Source organism: Pleurodeles waltl, chromosome 10 (assembly GCF_031143425.1).
Source record: "Pleurodeles waltl isolate 20211129_DDA chromosome 10, aPleWal1.hap1.20221129, whole genome shotgun sequence".
NCBI lineage: Eukaryota > Metazoa > Chordata > Amphibia > Caudata > Salamandridae > Pleurodeles > Pleurodeles waltl.
In genome coordinates, this window is record NC_090449.1 from 1044256781 (window position 1) to 1044278093 (window position 21313).

Consider the following 21313-nt stretch of genomic DNA (forward strand, 5'->3'; position numbering starts at 1 on the left):
TCTCCTGGCACAGAAAATATGGCATTGGGCGATTCACAACCACATTCACCTAATAGCGCAGTTCATACCGGGAATTCAAAACCAGTTAGCAGACAATCTCTCTCGGGATCACCAACAGATCCAAGAATGGGAAATTCACCCCCGAATACTAAAAACTTACTTCCAAAGTAGGGAACGCCACAAATAGACCTATTTGCAACAAAGGAAAACGCAAAGTGCCAAAACTTCGCATCCAGGTACCCACAGGCTCACTCTCAGGGGAATGCGTTATGGATGAGTTGGTCAGGGATATATGCATACTCTTTCCCCCCTCTCCCACTCATTCCATATCTAGTAAACAAATTGAGTCAAAACAAACTCAAACTCATACTAATAGCACCAACTTGGGCAAGACAACCTTGGTACACAACACTACTAGACCTCTCAGTAGTGCCCCATATCAAGCTACCAAACAGACCAGATCTGTTAACTCAACACAAACAACAAATCAGACACCCAAATCCAGCATCGCTGAATCTAGCAATTTGGCTCCTGAAGTCCTAGAATTCGGGCACCTAGACCTTACACAGGAATGTATGGAGGTCATAAAACAAGCTAGAAAACCAACCACAAGACATTGCTATGCAAATAAGTGGAAAAGATTTGTTTATTACTGCCATAATAATCAAATTCAACCATTACACGCATCTGCTAAAGACATCGTCAGCTACCTACTGCACTTACAAAAGTAAAAGTTAGCTTTTTCATCTATTAAAATACATCTCACCGCTATTTCAGCTTATCTGCAAATTACGCACTCAACCTCATTATTCAGGGTCCCAGTCATAAAGCATTTATGGAGGGTCTGAAAAGAATTATACCACCAAGAACACCACCAGTTCCTTCGTGGAATCTCAACATTGTCTTAACACGACTTATGGGTCCACCTTTTGAACCCATGCACTCATGTGACATACAATACTTAACATGGAAAGTAGCTTTTCTAATAGCTGTCACATCTATCAGAAGAGTAAGTGAAATACAAGCATTTACTATACAAGAACCCTTTATTCAGATACATAAGCATAAAGTAGTTCTACAAACAAATCCTAAATTCTTACCTAAAGTCATATCACCGTTCCACTTAAATCAAACAGTGGAACTCCCAGTATTCTTTCCAGAACCAGATTCGGTAGCTGAGAGAGCATTACATACATTAGACATTAAAAGGGCACTAATGTACTACATAGATAGAACGAAACAAATTTGCAAAACAAAACAATTGTTTGTTGCATTCCAAAAACCTCATACAGGAAATCCAATATCCAAACAAGGCATTGCCAGATGGATAGTGTAAGGAAATGCCTCCTTGGCATGGTTACCCCCTGACTTTTTGCCTTTGCTGATGCTATGTTTTGAATTGAAAGTGTGCTGAGGCCTGCTAACCAGGCCCCAGCACCAGTGTTCTTTCCCTAACCTGTACTTTTGTTTTCACAATTGTCACACCCTGGCATCCTGATAAGTCCCTTGTAACTGGTACCCCTGGTAGCAAGGGCCCTGATGCCAGGGAAGGTCTCTAAGCGCTGCAGCATGTCTTATGCCACCCTGGAGACCCCTCACTCAGCACAGACACACTGCTTGCCAGCTTGTGTGTGCTGGTGAGAACAAAATGAGTAAGTCGACATGGCACTCCCCTCAGGGTGCCATGCCAGCCTCTCACTGCCTATGCAAGTATAGATAAGTCACCCCTCTAGCAGGCCTTACAGCCCTAAGGCAGGGTGCACTATACCATAGGTGAGGGCACCAGTGCATGAGCACTGTGCCCCTACAGTGTCTAAGCCAAACCTTAGACATTGTAAGTGCAGGGTAGCCATAAGAGTATATGGTCTGGAGTCTGTCAAACACGAACTCCACAGCACCATAATGGATACTGAAAACAGAGAAGTTTGGTATCAAACTTCTCAGCACAATAAATGCACACTGATGCCAGTGCACATTTTATTGTAAACTACACCCCAGAGGGCACCTTAGAGGTGCCCCCTGAAACTGTATCCGACTATCTGTGTAGGCTGACTGGTTCCAGCAGCCTGCCACCCCCGAGACATGTTGCTGGCCACATGGGGAGAGTGCCTTTGTCACTCTGTGGCCAGTAACAAAGCCTGCACTGGGTGGAGATGCTATCACCTCCCCCAGGCAGGAGCTGTAACACCTGGCGGTGAGCCTCAAAGGCTCACCCCCTTTGTTCCAGCACCGCAGGACACTCCAGCTAGTGGAGTTGCCCGCCCCCTCCGGCCACGGCCCCCACTTTTGGCGGCAAGGCCGGAGGAAATAATGAGAACAACAAGGAGGAGTCACTGGCCAGTCAGGACAGCCCATAAGGTGTCCTGAGCTGAAGTGACTCTAACTTTTAGAAATCCTCCATCTTGCAGATGGAGGATTCCCCCAATAGGGATAGGAATGTGACCCCCTCCCCTTGGGAGGAGGCACAAAGAGGGTGTACCCACCCTCAGGGCTAGTAGCCATTGGCTACTAACCCCCCAGACCTAAACACGCCCTTAAATTTAGTATTTAAGGGCTTCCCTGAACCTAAACATTTAGATTCCTGCAACTTACAAGAAGAAGAGGACTGCTGAGCTGAAAGACCCCTGCAGAAGAAGAACAGAAGACACCAACTGCTTTGGCCCCAGTCCTACCGGCCTCTCTCCTGCCTTCTAAAGAAACCTGCTCCAGCGACGCTTTCCCAAGGACCAGCGACCTCTGAATCCTCAGAGGACTGCCCTGCTTCAAGAAAGACTAGAAACTCCCGAGGACAGCGGCCCTGTTCCAAAAAGACTGCAACTTTGTTACAGAGGAGCAGATTTAAAGACCCCTGCAAATCCCCGCAAGAAGCGTGAGACTTGCAACACTGCACCCGGCGACCCCGACTCGACTGGTGGAGAACCAACACCTCAGGGAGGACCCTCCGGCGACTCCTAGACCGTGAGTAACCAAAGTTGTCCTCCCTGAGCCCCCACAGCGACGCCTGCAGAGGGAATCCCGAGGCTCCCCCTGACCGCGACTGCCTGACTCTAACATCCCGACGGCTGGAAAAGACCCTGCACCCGCAGCCCCCAGCACCTGAAGGATCGGAACTCCAGTGCAGGAGTGACCCCCAAGAGGCCCTCTCCCTTGCCCAAGTGGTGGCTACCCCGAGGAGCCCCCCCCCCTTGCCTGCCTGCATCGCTAAAGAGACCCCTTGGTCTCTCATAGAAAACAATTGGAAACCCGACGCGTGTTTACACACTGCACCCGGACGCCCCGCGCTGCTGAGGGTGTACTTTTTGTGCTGCCTCGTGTGTGTCCCGGTGCCCTACAAAACCCCCCTGGTCTGCCCCCCGAAGACGTGGGTACTTACCTGCTGGCAGACTGGAACCGGGGCACCCCCTTACCTCCATTGAAGCCTATGTATTTTGGGCACCTCTTTGACCTCTGCACCTGACCGGCCCTGAGCTGCTGGTGTGGTAACTTTGGGGTTGCTCTGAACCCCCAACGGTGGGCTACCTTGGACCCAAACCTGAACCCCGTAGGTGGTTTACTTACCTGCAAAAACTAACAATACTTTACCTCCCCCAGGAACTGTGAAAATTGCACTGTGTCCACTTTTAAAACAGCTATTTGTGTTTTATGTGAAAAGTATATATGCTACTGTAATTATTCAAAGTTCCTAAAGTACTTGCCTGCAATACCTTTCAAATGAGATATTACTGTTGAATTTGAACCTGTGGTTCTTAAAATAAACTAAGAAAAGATATTTTTCTATAACAAAACCTATTGGCTGGAATTGTCTCTGAGTGTGTGTTCCTCATTTATTGCCTGTGTGTATGTACAACAAATGCTTAACACTACTCCTTTGATAAGCCTACTGCTCAACCACACTACCACAAAATAGAGCATTAGTATTATCTCTTTTTGCCACTATCTTACCTCTAAGAGGAACCCTTGGACTCTGTGCATACTATTCCTTACTTTGAAATAGTGCATACAGAGCCAACTTCCTACATTGGTGGATCAGCGGTGGGGTACAAGACTTTGCATTTGCTGGACTACTCAGCTAATACCTGATCACACGACAAAATTCCAAAAATTGTCATTAGAAATTGATTTTTGCAATTTGAAATTTTTCTAAATTCTTTAAACTCCTGCTAGGGCCTTGTGTTAGTCCCTGTTAGCATTTCTTTTAGAGTTTAAAAGTTTGGTAAAAGTTTGAATTAGATTCTAGAACTAGTTTTTAGATTCTTAAAAAGAATTCCAACTTTTAGAAGCATAATGTCTAGTACAGATGTGAATGTGGTGGAACTCGACACCACACCTTACCTCCATCTTAAGATGAGGGAGCTAAGGTCACTCTGTAAAATAAAGAAAATAACAATGGGCCCCAGACCTTCCAAACTACAGCTCCAGGAGCTGTTGGCAGAGTTTGAAAAGGCCAACCCCTCTGAGGATGGCAACACAGAGGATGAAGATAGTGACTTGGAGGAAAATTCCCACCTTCCAGTCCTAACTAGGGAGAACAGGGCTTCTCAAGCATTGTCTCCAAATATAGTAGTCGGAGATGCTGGTTCCCTCACAGGAAGGACCAACCTCTCTGAAATCACTGAGGATAACTCCAGTGAAGAGGACATCCAGTTAGCCAGGATTGCCAAAAGATTGGCTTTGGAAAGACAGATCCTAGCCATAGAAAGGGAAAGACAAGAGATGGGCCTAGGACCCATCAATGGTGGCAGCAACATAAATAGGGTCAGAGATTCTCCTGACATGTTGAAAATCCCCAAAGGGATTGTAACAAAATATGAAGATGGTGATGACATCACCAAATGGTTCACAGCTTTTGAGAGGGCTTGTGTAACCAGAAAAGTGAACAAATCTCACTGGGGTGCTCTCCTTTGGGAAATGTTCACAGGAAAGTGTAGGGATAGACTCCTCACACTCTCTGGAAAAGATGCAGAATCTTATGACCTCATGAAGGGAACCCTGATTGAGGGCTTTGGATTCTCCACTGAGGAGTATAGGATTAGATTCAGGGGGGCTCAAAAATCCTCGAGCCAGACCTGGGTTGACTTTGTAGACTACTCAGTAAAAACACTAGATGGTTGGATTCAAGGCAGTGGTGTAAGTAATTATGATGGGCTGTACAATTTATTTGTAAAAGAACACCTATTAAGTCATTGTTTTAATGATAAACTGCATCAGCATCTGGTAGACCTAGGACCAATTTCTCCCCAAGAATTGGGAAAGAAGGCGGACCATTGGGTCAAGACTAGGGTGTCCAAAACTTCCACAGGGGGTGACCAAAAGAAAGGGGTCACAAAACCTCCCCGGGGGAAGGGTGGTGAGACAACCAAAAACAAAAATAGTAAGGAGTCTTCTACAGGCCCCCAAAAACCTGCACAGGAGGGTGGGCCCAGAGCCTCTTCACAAACCAATTTTGGGTACAAGGGTAAAAACTTTGATCCCAAAAAGGCCTGGTGTCGTAGGTGTAGTCAGTCTGGACACCAAACTGGAGACAAGGCCTGTCCCAAGAAAAATACCACTTCTAACTCCACTCTAGCTAACAATGGAATGGCTAGTCTCCAAGTGGGATCAACAGTGTGCCCAGAGCAAATCAGGTGTCACACTGAAGCTACATTAGTCTCTGAGGGTGGGGTGGATTTAGCCACACTGGCTGCCTGGCCCCCTAATATGCAAAAATACAGGCAGCAGCTCTTAATTAATGGGACACGTGTAGAAGGCCTGAGGGATACAGGTGCCAGTGTCACTATGGTGACAGAGAAACTGGTTTCCCCTGGTCAATACCTGACTGGACAAACTTATCCAGTCACCAATGCTGACAATCAAACTAAAGTACATCCCATGGCTATGGTAACTTTAGAGTGGGGAGGGGTCAATGGCCTGAAACAGGTGGTGGTCTCCTCGAATATCCCAGTATACTGTTTGCTTGGAAACGACCTGGACTCCTCAGCATGGGCTGAGGTAGAACTGAAAACCCATGCAGCCATGCTGGGTATCCCTGAACTGGTGTGTGTCAAGACAAGGCACAGTGCAAGGCACAGGGTGAAAAAGTAGAGCTGGAGCCTGGAAAAAGGGCCCAGCCTACCAAGAGAAAAGGAAAGTCAGCTGGGAAACCAGCTGCAACACATCAAGAAAAAGAGAACCTCTCTTCTCAGGAAAAAGTTCTGCCCTCTGAGGGAACTGACCCTATGGAGCTGGAACCTTATCAGGTTGAGCTCTTGGGCCCAGGGGGACCCTCAAGGGAGGAGTTGTGTAAGGGGCAAGAAACCTGTCCCTCTCTTGAAGGCCTTAGGCAGCAAGCTGCTGAAGAGTCCAATGGCAAGAAAACTGGAACACAATGGGTCTATTGGGAAGATGGACTCCTGTACACTGAGGCAAGAGATCCCAAACCTGGTGCCACTAGGAGAGTGGTAGTGCCTCAGGAGTTCAGAGAGTTTATTCTGACCTTAGCCCATGATATTCCCCTTGCTGGGCATTTGGGACAAACCAAGACGTGGGAGAGGTTAGTCAACCACTTCTACTGGCCCAACATATCCCAGAAGGTTAAGGAGTTTTGTGTCTCCTGTACCACCTGTCAAGCCAGTGGTAAGACAGGTGGACATCCAAAGGCCCCCCTCATTCCACTTCCAGTGGTGGGGGGTCCCCTTTGAAAGAGTGGGTGTGGACATAGTGGGTCCACTTGAACCTCCCACAGCCTCAGGAAATATGTACATCCTAGTAGTAGTGGATCATGCTACTAGGTATCCTGAAGCTATTCCCCTTAGGTCGACTACTGCCCCTGCAGTAGCCAAGGCCCTCATTGGTATCTTTACCAGAGTGGGCTTCCCAAAGGAGGTGGTGTCTGACAGAGGTACCAACTTCATGTCAGCATACCTGAAGCACATGTGGAATGAGTGTGGAGTGACTTATAAATTCACTACACCATATCATCCACAAACTAATGGCCTTGTTGAGAGATTCAACAAGACATTAAAAGGCATGATCATGGGGCTCCCAGAAAAACTCAAAAGGAGATGGGATGTCCTCTTGCCATGTCTGCTTTTCGCTTACAGAGAGGTGCCTCAGAAGGGAGTAGGGTTCTCACCCTTTGAACTTCTGTTTGGCCACCCTGTAAGGGGACCACTTGCTCTTGTTAAAGAAGGCTGGGAGAGACCTCTTCATGAGCCTAAACAAGACATAGTGGACTATGTACTTGGCCTTCGCTCAAGGATGGCAGAGTACATGGAAAAGGCAAGCAAAAACCTTGAGGCCAGCCAACAGCTCCAGAAGTTTTGGTATGACCAAAAGGCTGCAATGGTTGAGTTCCAACCAGGGCAGAAAGTCTGGGTTTTGGAGCCTGTGGCTCCCAGGGCACTTCAGGACAGATGGAGTGGCCCTTACCCAATCCTAGAAAAGAAGAGTCAGGTCACCTACCTGGTGGACCTAGGCACAAGCAGGAGGCCCAAGAGGGTGATCCATGTAAACCGCCTAAAACTCTTCCATGATAGGGCTGATGTGAATCTGTTGATGGTAACAGATGAGGACCAGGAAGCTGAGAGTGAACCTCTCCCTGATCTCCTCTCATCAAACCCTAAAGATGGCTCAGTGGATGGAGTGATCTATTCAGACACCCTCTCTGACCAACAGCAATCTGATTGTAGGAAGGTCCTGCAACAGTTTGCTGAGCTCTTCTCCTTAACCCCTGGTCAGACACACCTGTGTACCCATGATGTGGACACAGGAGACAGCATGCCTGTCAAAAACAAAATCTTCAGACAGTCTGATCAAGTTAAGGAAAGCATCAAAGTGGAAGTCCACAAGATGCTGGAGTTGGGAGTAATTGAGCACTCTGACAGCCCCTGGGCTAGCCCAGTGGTCTTAGTCCCCAAACCTCACACCAAAGATGGAAAGAGAGAGATGAGGTTTTGTGTGGACTACAGAGGTCTGAATTCTGTCACCAAGACAGATGCCCATCCCATTCCTTGAGCTGACGAGCTGATTGATAAATTAGGTGCTGCCAAATTCTTAAGTACCTTTGACTTAACAGCAGGGTACTGGCAAATCAAAATGGCACCTGGAGCAAAAGAGAAAACAGCATTCTCCACACCTGATGGGCATTATCAGTTTACTGTTATGCCCTTTGGTTTAAAGAATGCCCCTGCCACCTTCCAAAGGTTGGTGAATCAAGTCCTTGCTGGGTTGGAGTCCTTTAGTGCAGTTTATCTTGATGATATTGCTGTCTTTAGCTCCACCTGGCAGGATCACCTGGTCCACCTGAAGAAGGTTTTGAAGGCTCTGCAATCTGCAGGCCTCTCTATCAAGGCATCCAAATGCCAGATAGGGCAGGGAACTGTGGTTTACTTGGGACACCATGTAGGTGGAGGCCAAGTTCAGCCACTCCAGCCTAAGATCCAGACTATTCTGGACTGGGCAGCTCCAAAAACCCAGACTCAAGTCAGGGCATTCCTTGGCTTGACTGGGTACTATAGGAGGTTTGTGAAGGGATATGGATCAATAGTGACAGCCCTCACAGAACTGACCTCCAAGAAAATGCCCAAGAAAGTAAACTGGACTGTAGAATGCCAACAGTCCTTTGACACCCTGAAACAAGCTATGTGCACAGCACCAGTTCTAAAAGCTCCAGATTACTCCAAGCAATTCATTGTGCAAACAGATGCCTCTGAACATGGGATAGTGGCAGTTTTGTCCCAAACAAATGATGATGGCCTTGACCAGCCTGTTGCTTTCATTAGCAGGAGGTTACTCCCCAGGGAGCAGCGTTGGAGTGCCATTGAGAGGGAGGCCTTTGCTGTGGTTTGGTCCCTGAAGAAGCTGAGACCATACCTCTTTGGTACTCACTTTGTAGTTCAAACTGACCACATATCTCTCAGATGGCTGATGCAAATGAAAGGTGAAAATCCAAAACTGTTGAGGTGGTCCATCTCCCTACAAGGAATGGACTTTATAGTGGAACACAGACATGGGACTGCCCATGCCAATGCAGATGGCCTTTCCAGGTTCTTCCACTTAGAAAATGAAGACTCTCTTGGGAAAGGTTAGTCTCATCCTCTTTCGTTTGGGGGGGGGGGGTTGTGTAAGGAAATGCCTCCTTGGCATGGTTACCCCCTGACTTTTTGCCTTTGCTGATGCTATGTTTTGAATTGAAAGTGTGCTGAGGCCTGCTAACCAGGCCCCAGCACCAGTGTTCTTTCCTTAACCTGTACTTTTGTATCCACAATTGGCACACCCTGGCATCCAGATAAGTCCCTTGAACTGGTACCCCTGGTACCAAGGGCCCTGATGCCAGGGAAGGTCTCTAAGGGCTGCAGCATGTCTTATGCCACCCTGGAGACCCCTCACTCAGCACAGACACACTGCTTGCCAGCTTGTGTGTGCTGGTGAGAACAAAATGAGTAAGTCGACATGGCACTCCCCTCAGGGTGCCATGCCAGCCTCTCACTGCCTATGCAAGTATAGATAAGTCACCCCTCTAGCAGGCCTTACAGCCCTAAGGCAGGGTGCACTATACCATAGGTGAGGGCACCAGTGCATGAGCACTGTGCCCCTACAGTGTCTAAGCCAAACCTTAGACATTGTAAGTGCAGGGTAGCCATAAGAGTATATGGTCTGGGAGTCTGTCAAACACGAACTCCACAGCACCACAATGGCTACACTGAAAACAGAGAAGTTTGGTATCAATGCCAGTGCACATTTTATTGTAAACTACACCCCAGAGGGCACCTTAGAGGTGCCCCCTGAAACTGTATCCAACTATCTGTGTAGGCGGACTGGTTCCAGCAGCCTGCCACCCCCGAGACATGTTGCTGGCCACATTGGGATAGTGCCTTTGTCACTCTGTGGCCAGTAACAAAGCCTGCACTGGGTGGAGATGCTATCACCTCCCCCAGGCAGGAGCTGTAACACCTGGCGGTGAGCCTCAAAGGCTCACCCCCTTTGTTCCAGCACCGCAGGACACTCCAGCTAGTGGAGTTGCCCGCCCCCTCCGGCCACGGCCCCCACTTTTGGCGGCAAGGCCGGAGGAAATAATGAGAACAACAAGGAGGAGTCACTGGCCAGTCAGGACAGCCCCTAAGGTGTCCTGAGCTGAAGTGACTCTAACTTTTAGAAATCTGGATTCCCCCAATAGGGATAGGAATGTGACCCCCTCCCTTTGGGAGGAGGCACAAAGAGGGTGTACCCACCCTCAGGGCTAGTAGCCATTGGCTACTTACCCCCCAGACCTAAACACGCCCTTAAATTTAGTATTTAAGGACTTCCCTGAACCTAAAGATTTAGATTCCTGTAACTTACAAGAAGAGGACTGCTGAGCTGAAAGACCCCTGCAGAAGAAGAACAGAAGACACCAACTGCTTTGGCCCCAGTCCTACCGGCCTGTCTCCTGCCTTCTAAAGAAACCTGCTCGAGCGACGCTTTCCCAAGGACCAGCGACCTCTGAATCCTCAGAGGACTGCCCTGCTTCAAGAAAGACTAGAAACTCCCGAGGACAGCGGCCCTGTTCCAAAAAGACTGCAACTTTGTTACAGAGGAGCAGATTTAAAGACCCCTGCAAATCCCCGCAAGAAGCGTGAGACTTGCAACACTGCACCCGGCGACCCCGACTCGACTGGTGGAGAACCAACACCTCAGGGAGGACCCTCCGGCGACTCCAAAGTTGTCCTCCCTGAGCCCCCAAAGCGACGCCTGCAGAGGGAATCCCGAGGCTCCCCCTGACCGCGACTGCCTGACTCTAACATCCCGGCGGCTGGAAAAGACCCTGCACCCGCAGCCCCCAGCACCTGAAGGATCGGAACTCCAGTGCAGGAGTGACCCCGAGGAGCCCCCCCCTTGCCTGCCTGCATCGCTAAAGAGACCCCTTGGTCTCTCATAGAAAACAATTGGAAACCCGACGCGTGTTTACACGCTGCACCCGGCCGCCCCCGCGCTGCTGAGGGTGTACTTTTTGTGCTGACTCGTGTGTCCCCCGGTGCCCTACAAAACCCCCCTGGTCTGCCCTCCGAAGACGCGGGTACTTACCTGCTGGCAGACTGGAACCGGGGCACCCCCTTACCTCCATTGAAGCCTATGTGTTTTGGGCACCTCTTTGACCTCTGCACCTGACCGGCCCTGAGCTGCTGGTGTGGTAACTTTGGGGTTGCTCTGAACCCCCAACGGTGGGCTACCTTGGACCCAAACCTGAACCCCGTAGGTGGTTTACTTACCTGCAAAAACTAACAATACTTTACCTCCCCCAGGAACTGTGAAAATTGCACTGTGTCCACTTTTAAAACAGCTATTTGTGTTTTATGTGAAAAGTATATATGCTACTGTAATTATTCAAAGTTCCTAAAGTACTTGCCTGCAATACCTTTCAAATGAGATATTACATGTAGAATTTGAACCTGTGGTTCTTAAAATAAACTAAGAAAATATATTTTTCTATAACAAAACCTATTGGCTGGAATTGTCTCTGAGTGTGTGTTCCTCATTTATTGCCTGTGTGTATGTACAACAAATGCTTAACACTACTCCTTTGATAAGCCTACTGCTCGACCACACTACCACAAAATAGAGCATTAGTATTATCTCTTTTTGCCACTATCTTACCTCTAAGGGGAACCCTTGGACTCTGTGCATACTATTCCTTACTTTGAAATAGTGCATACAGAGCCAACTTCCTACAGATAGTTAAATGCATTCAAACCTGTTATATAAAAGCAAAAAGAGAACTGCCTATTACACCAAAGGCACACTCAACTAGAAAGAAAGGTGCTACCATGGCCGTTCTCAGAAACATACCAATTACTGAAATATGTAAGGCAGCCACATGGTCTACGCCTCATACATTTACCAAACATTACTGCGTGGATGTGTTAACAACACAGCAAGCCACAGTAGGACAAGCAGTACTACGAACTTTGTTTCAAACAACTACAACTCCTACAGGCTGAACCACCGCTTTTGGGGAGATAACTGCTTACTAGTCTATGCACAGCATGTGTATCTGCAGCTACACATGCCATCGAACGGAAAATGCCACTTACCCAGTGTACATCTGTTCGTGGCATGAGACACTGCAGATTCACATGCGCCCTCCCACCTCCCCGGGAGCCTGTAGCCGTTTTAAGTTGAGAAAAATTAGACTTGTACATTTGTAAATTTGTAAATATATTACTTTTAAACACATTATGTACATACATATTTACTCCATTGCATGGGCACTATTACTATATACACAACTCCTACCTCACCCTCTGCGGGGAAAACAATCTAAGATGGAGTCGACGCCCATGCGCAATGGAGCCGAAAGGGGAGGAGTCCCTCGATCTCGTGACTCGAAAAAGACTTCTTCGAAGAAAAACAACTTGTAACACTCCGAGCCCAACACTAGATGGCGGGATGTGCACAGCATGTGAATCTGCAGCGTCTCATGCCACGAACAGATGTACACTGGGTAAGTGACATTTTCCATATATATATATATATATATATATATATATATATATATATATATATATATAAAATACATTCAAGTTAGTTCAAACTTTATTTCTCTTACAACTTTATTTGTGTTTACCATGGCTGCCTTTAAAGACACAAGCAGAATTCTGCTTTGTGAAATCCGTCATTTACTTTTTTTGGCTTTTTTAGCAATCACAGTATGATTTTAAAAAAAGATAGAATTTAAATGTCTACATTTTTCAGCTATGTATGCTCTACCTGTGCTTCCACATGGTGATATTTTATTTAGGACAAATCCATTCCCGGGGGAAACACAGTGGCTGCTGAAAAGATATTGAAATACAATATAGCCGGTCATTTATAAGGATGTCCTGTATGTGGGAGCTGAAATGGTTCAGAATTGTTCAGAACACAGGATGAAAAGCCCTCCCTTTTGACTTTAAGATACATTATTTGCACTCCTCCCACCAGCACTTAGAGATGGGTAGACATCTGTATATATGATTTGTAAATGTTTTACATGCGTAAATATTCAATATTAACCCAGTTATTTTTTTGTATTTTTATTTTGTTTGGAATAAGCAAGCAGACACTGTTTTTGTCCCTTCTGAAAAAGAGCAGTCTTCTAAATGCTTTCACCTCCGTTATAACGTAGTTGAAGATTGTTACACGCGTGTCTCAAATGGTAACGAAGAGATCAAGGGCTGGGAGAGCGGCACTTGGCGTATGGAATCTCTTGCGAGGAAAGTGGAGAATGACTGGAAAATGGTAATTAAGCCAGCGCACCCTACATCTGCACAATTCTGTTTGTTCTACACTGCGTCCGCTAACTGTGCTTCATTCCCATATAATAACACTTTGTTCTGCAAATCCTTGAATGTATTTTTGACACAGGTGAGAGCAGCAAAGCCACTCTGAAGGTGCTCAATCCTCCTTCAGAGAGATTCTTAAAACATCTGATCACCTCAAGTGTAGACCAGAAACTTTCTTGGTTGTTAACCTGTTCAACAATTCACTATCTTTGCCACCAATATGATAATATTGCAATAACTCAAGCATATAAAGTTTTATAAACGTAAGCATATGCAGGTTTGTTTGTCAAACTTTGTCTTCATAAGTGTTATCTTCCCTCTTTGCCCTGGTTGGTCATGTTGATCATTTCTATCACACTAATCTAAATTTGAATTGTATTTATGATTGTTTCTGTTCACTGGATTTGCAGAACATAATAATGGAAGATGGTCATCACATTGCACACATTTCTAGTCCACTGTACTGATTTTCCTCCCAGAATCATTCTTTGTCCCCATCTCTGTCAAACAGCATCAACATTTTCAAAAAGCCTAAATTCCAAAACACGTGTTTACACCTATTGTGAAGTAAATAGAGGGTCTGTGCTGTAGAAGACTGTCTTACTGGATGGTAGAATGTAACAACTGATGATTTTCAACTTGTGCCACAAACAGTTATAAATAAAGGGAAATGTCATCTGTTGTGGTTAGTCTTTGGTGGCTTTTGGGCAAAGGGATTTATAGAGTACATTTATCTATACTGTAGTTCGTATAGTTCAGTTTAAACATTCTTTCAGTATTCAAAATGCCTGATGCTGATCATTTTGAAAAGGCGTTCAGTCTGTGATTAAAGCAGAAAAGTTATGACACTCGACTTCTTAATACATTAATTATTTTTTACTTCTTTCTCCCAGGTATATTTAGCTCGGCGAGAAGGATCTACAAATGCCTATGTGTGCTGGAAGCTGGAGTGTGGTCCAGTTGGTCTAAAAGTAGAAAACGTCTCAGTTCGAGTTAGCAGTAAAACATATGAGAGTGGAGAAGTAAAGTGGCGGTTGCGGTCTTCAACAGCTGAAGTTGTTCTGAGTGGAGGTTTGTGCTGAAACTCAACATTCTCTAGCATTGTCACTGCTGCAGGCTTAACTTTAATGGGAGGTGAAGTGTATGCTGGCCAAGTCTCCCTTCCCTTCTGTCAGATGTGGTAACGATTGGATAAATATGGGAGATTCATCATCTGCCAAATTCTCACCGATCTGTTTTGCTAATTTAATGTATTCCCAGGCCACAGGAAATGGAACCCTCCTCTTACTTCCCAGTACCTTACCTTGCCCCTGACCTTTTTTGTACCCATCCCTTTCTCCAACCTCCATCACCCTCCTCTGACGTGCCCCTGCTAATTCCTTTAGAAATATTATATGAATATGTATTGAACTGCAGTAGTTTACAAAACCGTTCACAGAATAGCTTTGTAGACTGGCAACTGTTTACGTTTTTCTCTACGTTGATCTTGATTTTGCCGTACCAGATAAGAGGCATAAAAAATGGGCAGAAGAAAGCACTGTATGAATATACTATAATGTTCCATGCGCCCTTCCTTACATTGGCCTATAAAAACAAAGGCTGTTGATTAGTCTCTTCATGCTTGGTAAATTATGCAGCTATCTGTAAAAATAATACCTAGCATTTTAATATTCCATTGGAGTTTGTCAAATTTGCCACCTACCATTTTTATTTCTTTGTTGTAGCTAAGCTCACAGTCTGTGGTGACACATGTTGTGAGTAGATTTCCCACCTGCTTCAACTACTGCAGGTTTCACATGACCGGAAAGGCCTATATACTGCATAGTATCTCCAAGATGGTCATAGCCTGTTTACAAAAACACCATCTTGTGCATCATTCACACATTGTCCAAATGGACTCCCGCTATTCACCATCTCACCTGCACACCATGTATCCTCATACTTAAATACATCTTTCACACATGTCCAGACATGATGGAGGCACAGGGCTAGAAAGAACTCTGTTAGGAGACAACTTGGAGCACCGTTAGTGATCCTCTGGGGTGCATGGGTTGAGTAGAGCAGGTTCTGGGGGAACTCAGGATTGTCTAAAAATGTAATTGGGCTGGGGGAACAGAGTTTCAAACCATACAATGCACTTTGGCCCCAACAGCTGGTGCCCTCGCCACCTTAGAATTTCAACCTGTATGTAAATATTGAGATACTAGCTTGTTCCCTCATCACCATACATTTTCGGCCTTGATGTTGATATTGAGATACTGGCCCCTAAAAGTAGGCATTCTCTGGAACTTTATAGTGGGTGCTGACCTACTACCAAGTCTGCCCCAATGAGAGATGAAAAATTACCAGGTCCTAAGTGGTTAACAGCATTGAGCAGTGTCTACACTGGAACTCATAACTGCACCATTGATTTGAAAAGGCAGGGTGCTTCTTGTTTGGGTGAGTGGCTTGTGTGGGTCACAGATCTTTCTGTGTTCTGGAAACTCAGTAGCGTAGCTTTGCATCTACTGAGATGTTCTGCTTGGAACCTGAAGTTGGACCACTACTGGGACTTTAGCAGAAAAACAGAGTCTGTTTGCATGGCTCAAAATACTATTTGTTGAAAAGAAAAGTCTTTGTCTTCAGGGCACTGAGTTTTCCAGCTTGAAACCTGGAGCTAGGCAAATAAAGTGACATTGCCTGAAAACTCACAGCCTATATGGCTATCTCTTGAAGAGAAACGTTCCCCAATAAGTCTGAATGCGGGATAACATTGGCTGTAGGCCACCAAGTACTTAGGAGCTATAATACATCTGGAGTTCTGTTTTAACCCTAAATGTGCCAGCACCATCTGGTTGTTTTGTGTAACTTATTTCTAAATATTGCATTTATCCATATGCACATGAATGGTCAATTCTTCTCTGACGTTATAGCACTGATTACATGTTGTTGTTGTTGTGCATTCAGCACATTATATCTTTCATAGATTCATATGCTTGAATTCCTTTATTAGTCAGTCTTAACATAGAAGTGTCCTACCATTCAAATATTATTGACAAAGCTACAGAGTGTATGTAGTCCATTCATCTCATTGTGGAACTAGATCTGAAGCCATTCGGGTGGATGGAACTTTGAGCTCCCAGCTCCCCAAAGAGGCTAAGCACAATCAAGCTTGACAGTAAGGGACCCCTCAGAGCTCTATTCTTCTCTGGGCAGTTTTTTCTTTGGATTCTGGTCTACAGCTGTTCCTTGGGACTCCTCTCATCTCCAGTTCCCGGGAAGTAAGCAGGTTTTCTCTACTTCTGTTTTTAGTTTTTTGTTTAACTGAGCCCTTGGAACCATCCAGATGGCTGGCATCCATTCTAAGGCATGAGCCCTATTCAAACCATGCCTATCTTGTTGGACCTGAAAGATTTACAGCAAAGACCCACACACAAAATGCCTTTTGTGCCTACATTGAGCTGGCCATTTGGCTAGAACCTGTGAGATCTGCCAGACGTTTAGCCACACCACTCAATGATAGGAAGATGAGGATCTTCTCAATTATTATCAAGATGTCATCTGGAATAAGGTGAACGAAAATGTGCCAGCAGATGCAAATTGGATCTGGCAGGGGCCTCTACTCCAGAGACTCTGGTCACCCTTACTGCTAGATCATCTAAGCCTGCCTCCAAGGCTTATACTTTAAGCATGGGTGGAAAGCTGATAGCGAAGATCTCACAATCAAAAACCATCCCTACTTCACCAGTATTGCTTCAGCCTTCAACTTCAAAGGAATGCAAAAAGAACAGATGATGGACGGAATCCAGAGCAAATCAAACATTCACCCCCCGTCACAAAGATCTAGGTTTAATCCATCGTTTTTTTGCTCACTACGCCACCCCAGGTTGGACCAGCCATATGCAAATCAGTCTTGACCCTGTTCCTCATGGGAACAGTCCAGCCCAAACTGCCAAGCCAGGTCCTCCCTGGACCGGAAACAAGCATCCTAGGACCGGTTTCAGGGCATCACCCTTAATCAGCTAGGCTAGCTTGAATCCAGTGGCGCAGTGAGCAAGGGACCCACATCTGGGCATACCCTTCCCACTTGGGGCGACAAATGAAAAAAGAACAGATGATGCAGAGCAAATCAAACATTCACCCCCAGTCACAAAGATCTGGGTTTAATCCATAGTTTTTTTGCTCACCACGCCACCCCTGGTTGGACCGAGCCATATGCAAATCAGTCTTGACCCTGTTCCTCATGGGAACAGTCCAGACCGGAAACAAGCATCCTAGGACCGGTTTCAGGGTATCACCCTTCATCAGCTAGGCTAGCTTGAATCCAGTGGCGCAGTGAGCAACCTCAAAGGAAAGCACCATTGAGGAAGGCCTGTTAACAACATCAAGTAAATCCCCATCAACAAAGAAATATGTTGGAGACTCGGAAGGTTCGTCAACAGCTGTACCATCGACAACTAGTGGCAAGCTGACTTGGTTGTTGACAAAAACATCCTCATTAATGATGGTTCAATTCTCATTGACTGCCATCCCGACAAGGATTTTGTCAACAGTGACTATGGCATATGCTTTGTCAGTGACATCTTCAAAGCTCAACAACAATCACCCTCTTCCTTTGTACACTGATGAATATCACAGACATTTCTTTCAATGATTCAACTGTAGATGACACCCCATCAACTATTGTTTTTTCAACTATCTCTGAGTCTTTTAGCTTCAAGGCAATCTTTGATGTAGTCTTTTTTTCCACCAATTATCATTAGGGTAGTCCAGCTGCAAATTCTAGAGGAGCCTCCATCAATGGCCTAGAAAGTCCCCATGAGTACTCTGTTCTGAGGTTCAGAGGTGACCAAGACAAAGTAGATCTGGATGATCAAGTGGCAGATTTGGCATTTACATGATAACAAGTGATTCAGATGGCGAACAACCCACTGAGTCCGCTGGTGTCACCTTATCAGCATCCCTCTGTGTTGCAGGTACCAGTGAATTTCTGGAATCCCTTAAATATCATAGAGAATTTCTGTGACCGTTTATCCCTGCTTGGGTGTATGCTCCATCAGCTCCTTACTCTCTGCCACTCTAGCTTCTGCCTCATGCAGCAAAGCATTGCAAGAACAGCAGCAGCTCCTGCCACCAGCGCCGACTAGTGTGCCACAGCAATACGAGCACCTCAGCTGCTAGTTGAGCAATCACCTCCAATTGAACGGCCATCCAAGCTCACATCTTGCACAGCAAGTGTCAGACGAATTTTCAGATTCTGGAGTGTCAGGTCAAGGTTAATCTTAACATAAATGTGTTGATGGGGCAGAAGATTGGGACAATGTGTTAACTGAGAACACTGCAAAGAGTATTCATCAGGTGATGTGCCAAGCCGTGGGCCCTAGCCCAGACTCTTAAATATATTGTTTTCATTGACTGATTGACCGAGCTTGTCAAAAACTCTACTTAGCAGTTGCAGCTGTGATAAAAACAGCTTTCCTTTCGTTTTTTTCATGTGTAACAAATTAAGATGTTCAGTCAGGGCAATTGCATTGCCTGATCAGTTTTGGGGGGAAATCCTTCTGCAAGAAAACCCTGCAATGAGTACCACCCCTGTAACCAAACTGGACAAAAAACACAAACCTGATTTTCTGGTAGCATGTTCTGACTGCAGATTCCCCACATTTTGAATATTCCGCAGGCATCAGACTGAATCCGATGACTTCTAAGCAGTACCTCTGTGTGCCGGTAGGATGGCACCATGTGGCTTCTCACTAATGTCATTTGGCTCCGACGTGCAGGGATCATATTGGCGCCACTCCCACATGCTGACATCAGTTCCTTTTTTCCACTCCACAGATCTGGAGCTACCGCTTGTCTCTTTGAGACTTTTTTTTAACCAAAATTCTTTCCATGTGCAAGAGAAAGGCCACCTCCAGACACAACAGGATTCAGAACTTTTGCAAGCAAATGTCTGTGACAGGTCCTCACTAGGTTTGCCTGTGGGACTGGGATCCAGCCGCATCTCTAAGCCCTGTGTTGATGAACTTGAAGTTGAAGCCATATGGGACCACGGGCTGAAGCTGTATTTTGCCAAACATGAAAAAAACCCTTGTTATGATCAGCCCACATCGAATGGTCTGTCTCAGTCTGGTTCCTAGTCTATGGGCTACAGGAATCGATCCCAGGGTGGACTGTCTGTGTTCTCCTAATCTCTGGGTAAGGTGAAGAAGCATAAAAAATCCAACTAGGGTTTGGCCCCTTGCTACCACTCTCAAACTCCTAAGAGGGCGTGTGGATGGCCCCGTGCTTCTCGATCCTGAAGTCGATCGATGTTGGAGCCCATCCTTCACCTTGTTCCAGTACAACCCGCATTTATGTGGCCGCCATCAACAACAAGGCAGATTCAAGAGTTCTGGAACATCCTACTCTGACTCTTTGGATCCCTTTGAATCAGTTTGTCACCCCTTCAGGCCCCATGGAGCCAGCCACACAGGTTACTTACTGTCTGCAGGTTCACTCTCCGTTACTGGGCCGCTACCTGCGTCCAAACGGACTCCATCTATACTGCAGTAGGAGGTGCCCATTGTGCTCAGAGTCTGCACTATATGACCTCAACCGATACTGCCCTCAGTTGCAGTCAACCCACAACCTGCACCGATTGACATCCCAACTCCACATAGTAGGTTTCACAGTTTACATTCCTTATTGGGCACAGATTCTGACAATGAGTATGACGTAGGTAATGAAATTGGCCAACACTCTCACAAAAACAACTGGTATGATTACTTACAAGATGCCAGTGGCTTTGACACCTCCTGATTCTGGCCTCCTCGCACCCTCAGGTCCTGCTACAGACGAGAGTGCTTCTTCTGCGGCAATTTCATGGAGGGCAACCAAACTTCTTGACCTCCAGCTTCCTACCTTAGAAGTCAAAGCCAATGTCTTGGCTGAAGTTCTCCAATGGGAGCAAACCACTACCAAGCTTCTGTTAACTTTTAACAAGGCCTTCACTGACACCCTAATAGGGGTCTGGCCCAAACCTTGCAACAATATATTGTGAAATAAACATGGGATGCTATACAAGACGTTTCTTCAACACACTGGTAAGGAAGAGATTTCTAGAAGGGGCAAAAATGGTAGCTCTGCCAAGATCACCACACATGCAACTGTGGAACTTTAAAACTAGTTCTAATGCATCTGTGTGTTTTCATACGGTGGGATTCAAGTGTTTAACACTCAAAGCAGCTTTTCTGATTGCCTTGACATTCTTGAAAAGAGTTAGTGAATTACAAGCATTCACAGCATCAGAACCTCTATTGCAGATACATCAGATACATCAGGACAAAGTGAACAACCCCACAAGTTGTGCCCAAGATAATTTCAAATTTTCATGCCAACCGAGCTACACAGTTACCTGCTTTCTTTTCCCCCCAAAAAAACAGATTACAAGCAGATGACGCTGGATGACAAAAGGTTAGGAATGTGTTACTAGCAGGAAACAAGTCAAACCAGAAAGCAAAATGGCGAATGTGGGCTGACCAGTTACCCTGGGATCTATTACAAGGTGGATAGTCTGCCAAGTGTCTCTACCCAGTGGATTACAAGCTACCAGTAGCTCCCAGACACCTTCAGAGTAGCTCACAGCCTTAAGTTCATTTTTTAAAAAGCACAAGGTCACACTTCCCTTTTAAAGGTAGGGGAAGGCTGTGTTTATTTTACATTGTTATGATCAGGCTGCAGATAGCAGGGCCTGATAATGAGCAGTGCTCAGTCAGATTTAGGATTTAGGACCTAGACTGGAGCAGAGGAGTGAAGAACTGAAACACTGAGGCGTTTATCTCTTACATGCAAGTCCTTGCCGACTCTATACTGGAGCATGAAAATGAAATGATGTTTCTGAACGCTTTTGAATGGGAGAAAATTAAAATGAAGACTTAACCTAGGTAATGCTCAAGTTAACTTTTTATTTAATTTACTCCCATTTCAAAGGTTTGCATTTCCAAATCGCAGGCCTCTTGCTCCCGTCGACCAGTAGACAATGTGCCATATTTATAACTGAAAAATAGTCTTTTTTT

At 45.8% G+C, this 21313-nt stretch overlaps 1 protein-coding gene across 1 annotated transcript in view; it reads left to right on the forward strand.

Annotated features, from left to right (window-relative positions):
* Positions 1-21313, forward strand: part of NGLY1 (N-glycanase 1) — a 177905-nt gene that overhangs the window by 143987 nt on the left and 12605 nt on the right. The window contains exons 10-11 of the mRNA XM_069212023.1: positions 13048-13233; positions 14171-14348. Of these exons, the coding sequence (XP_069068124.1) occupies positions 13048-13233; positions 14171-14348 (364 nt within the window). The remainder of the gene's footprint in view (positions 1-13047; positions 13234-14170; positions 14349-21313) is intronic.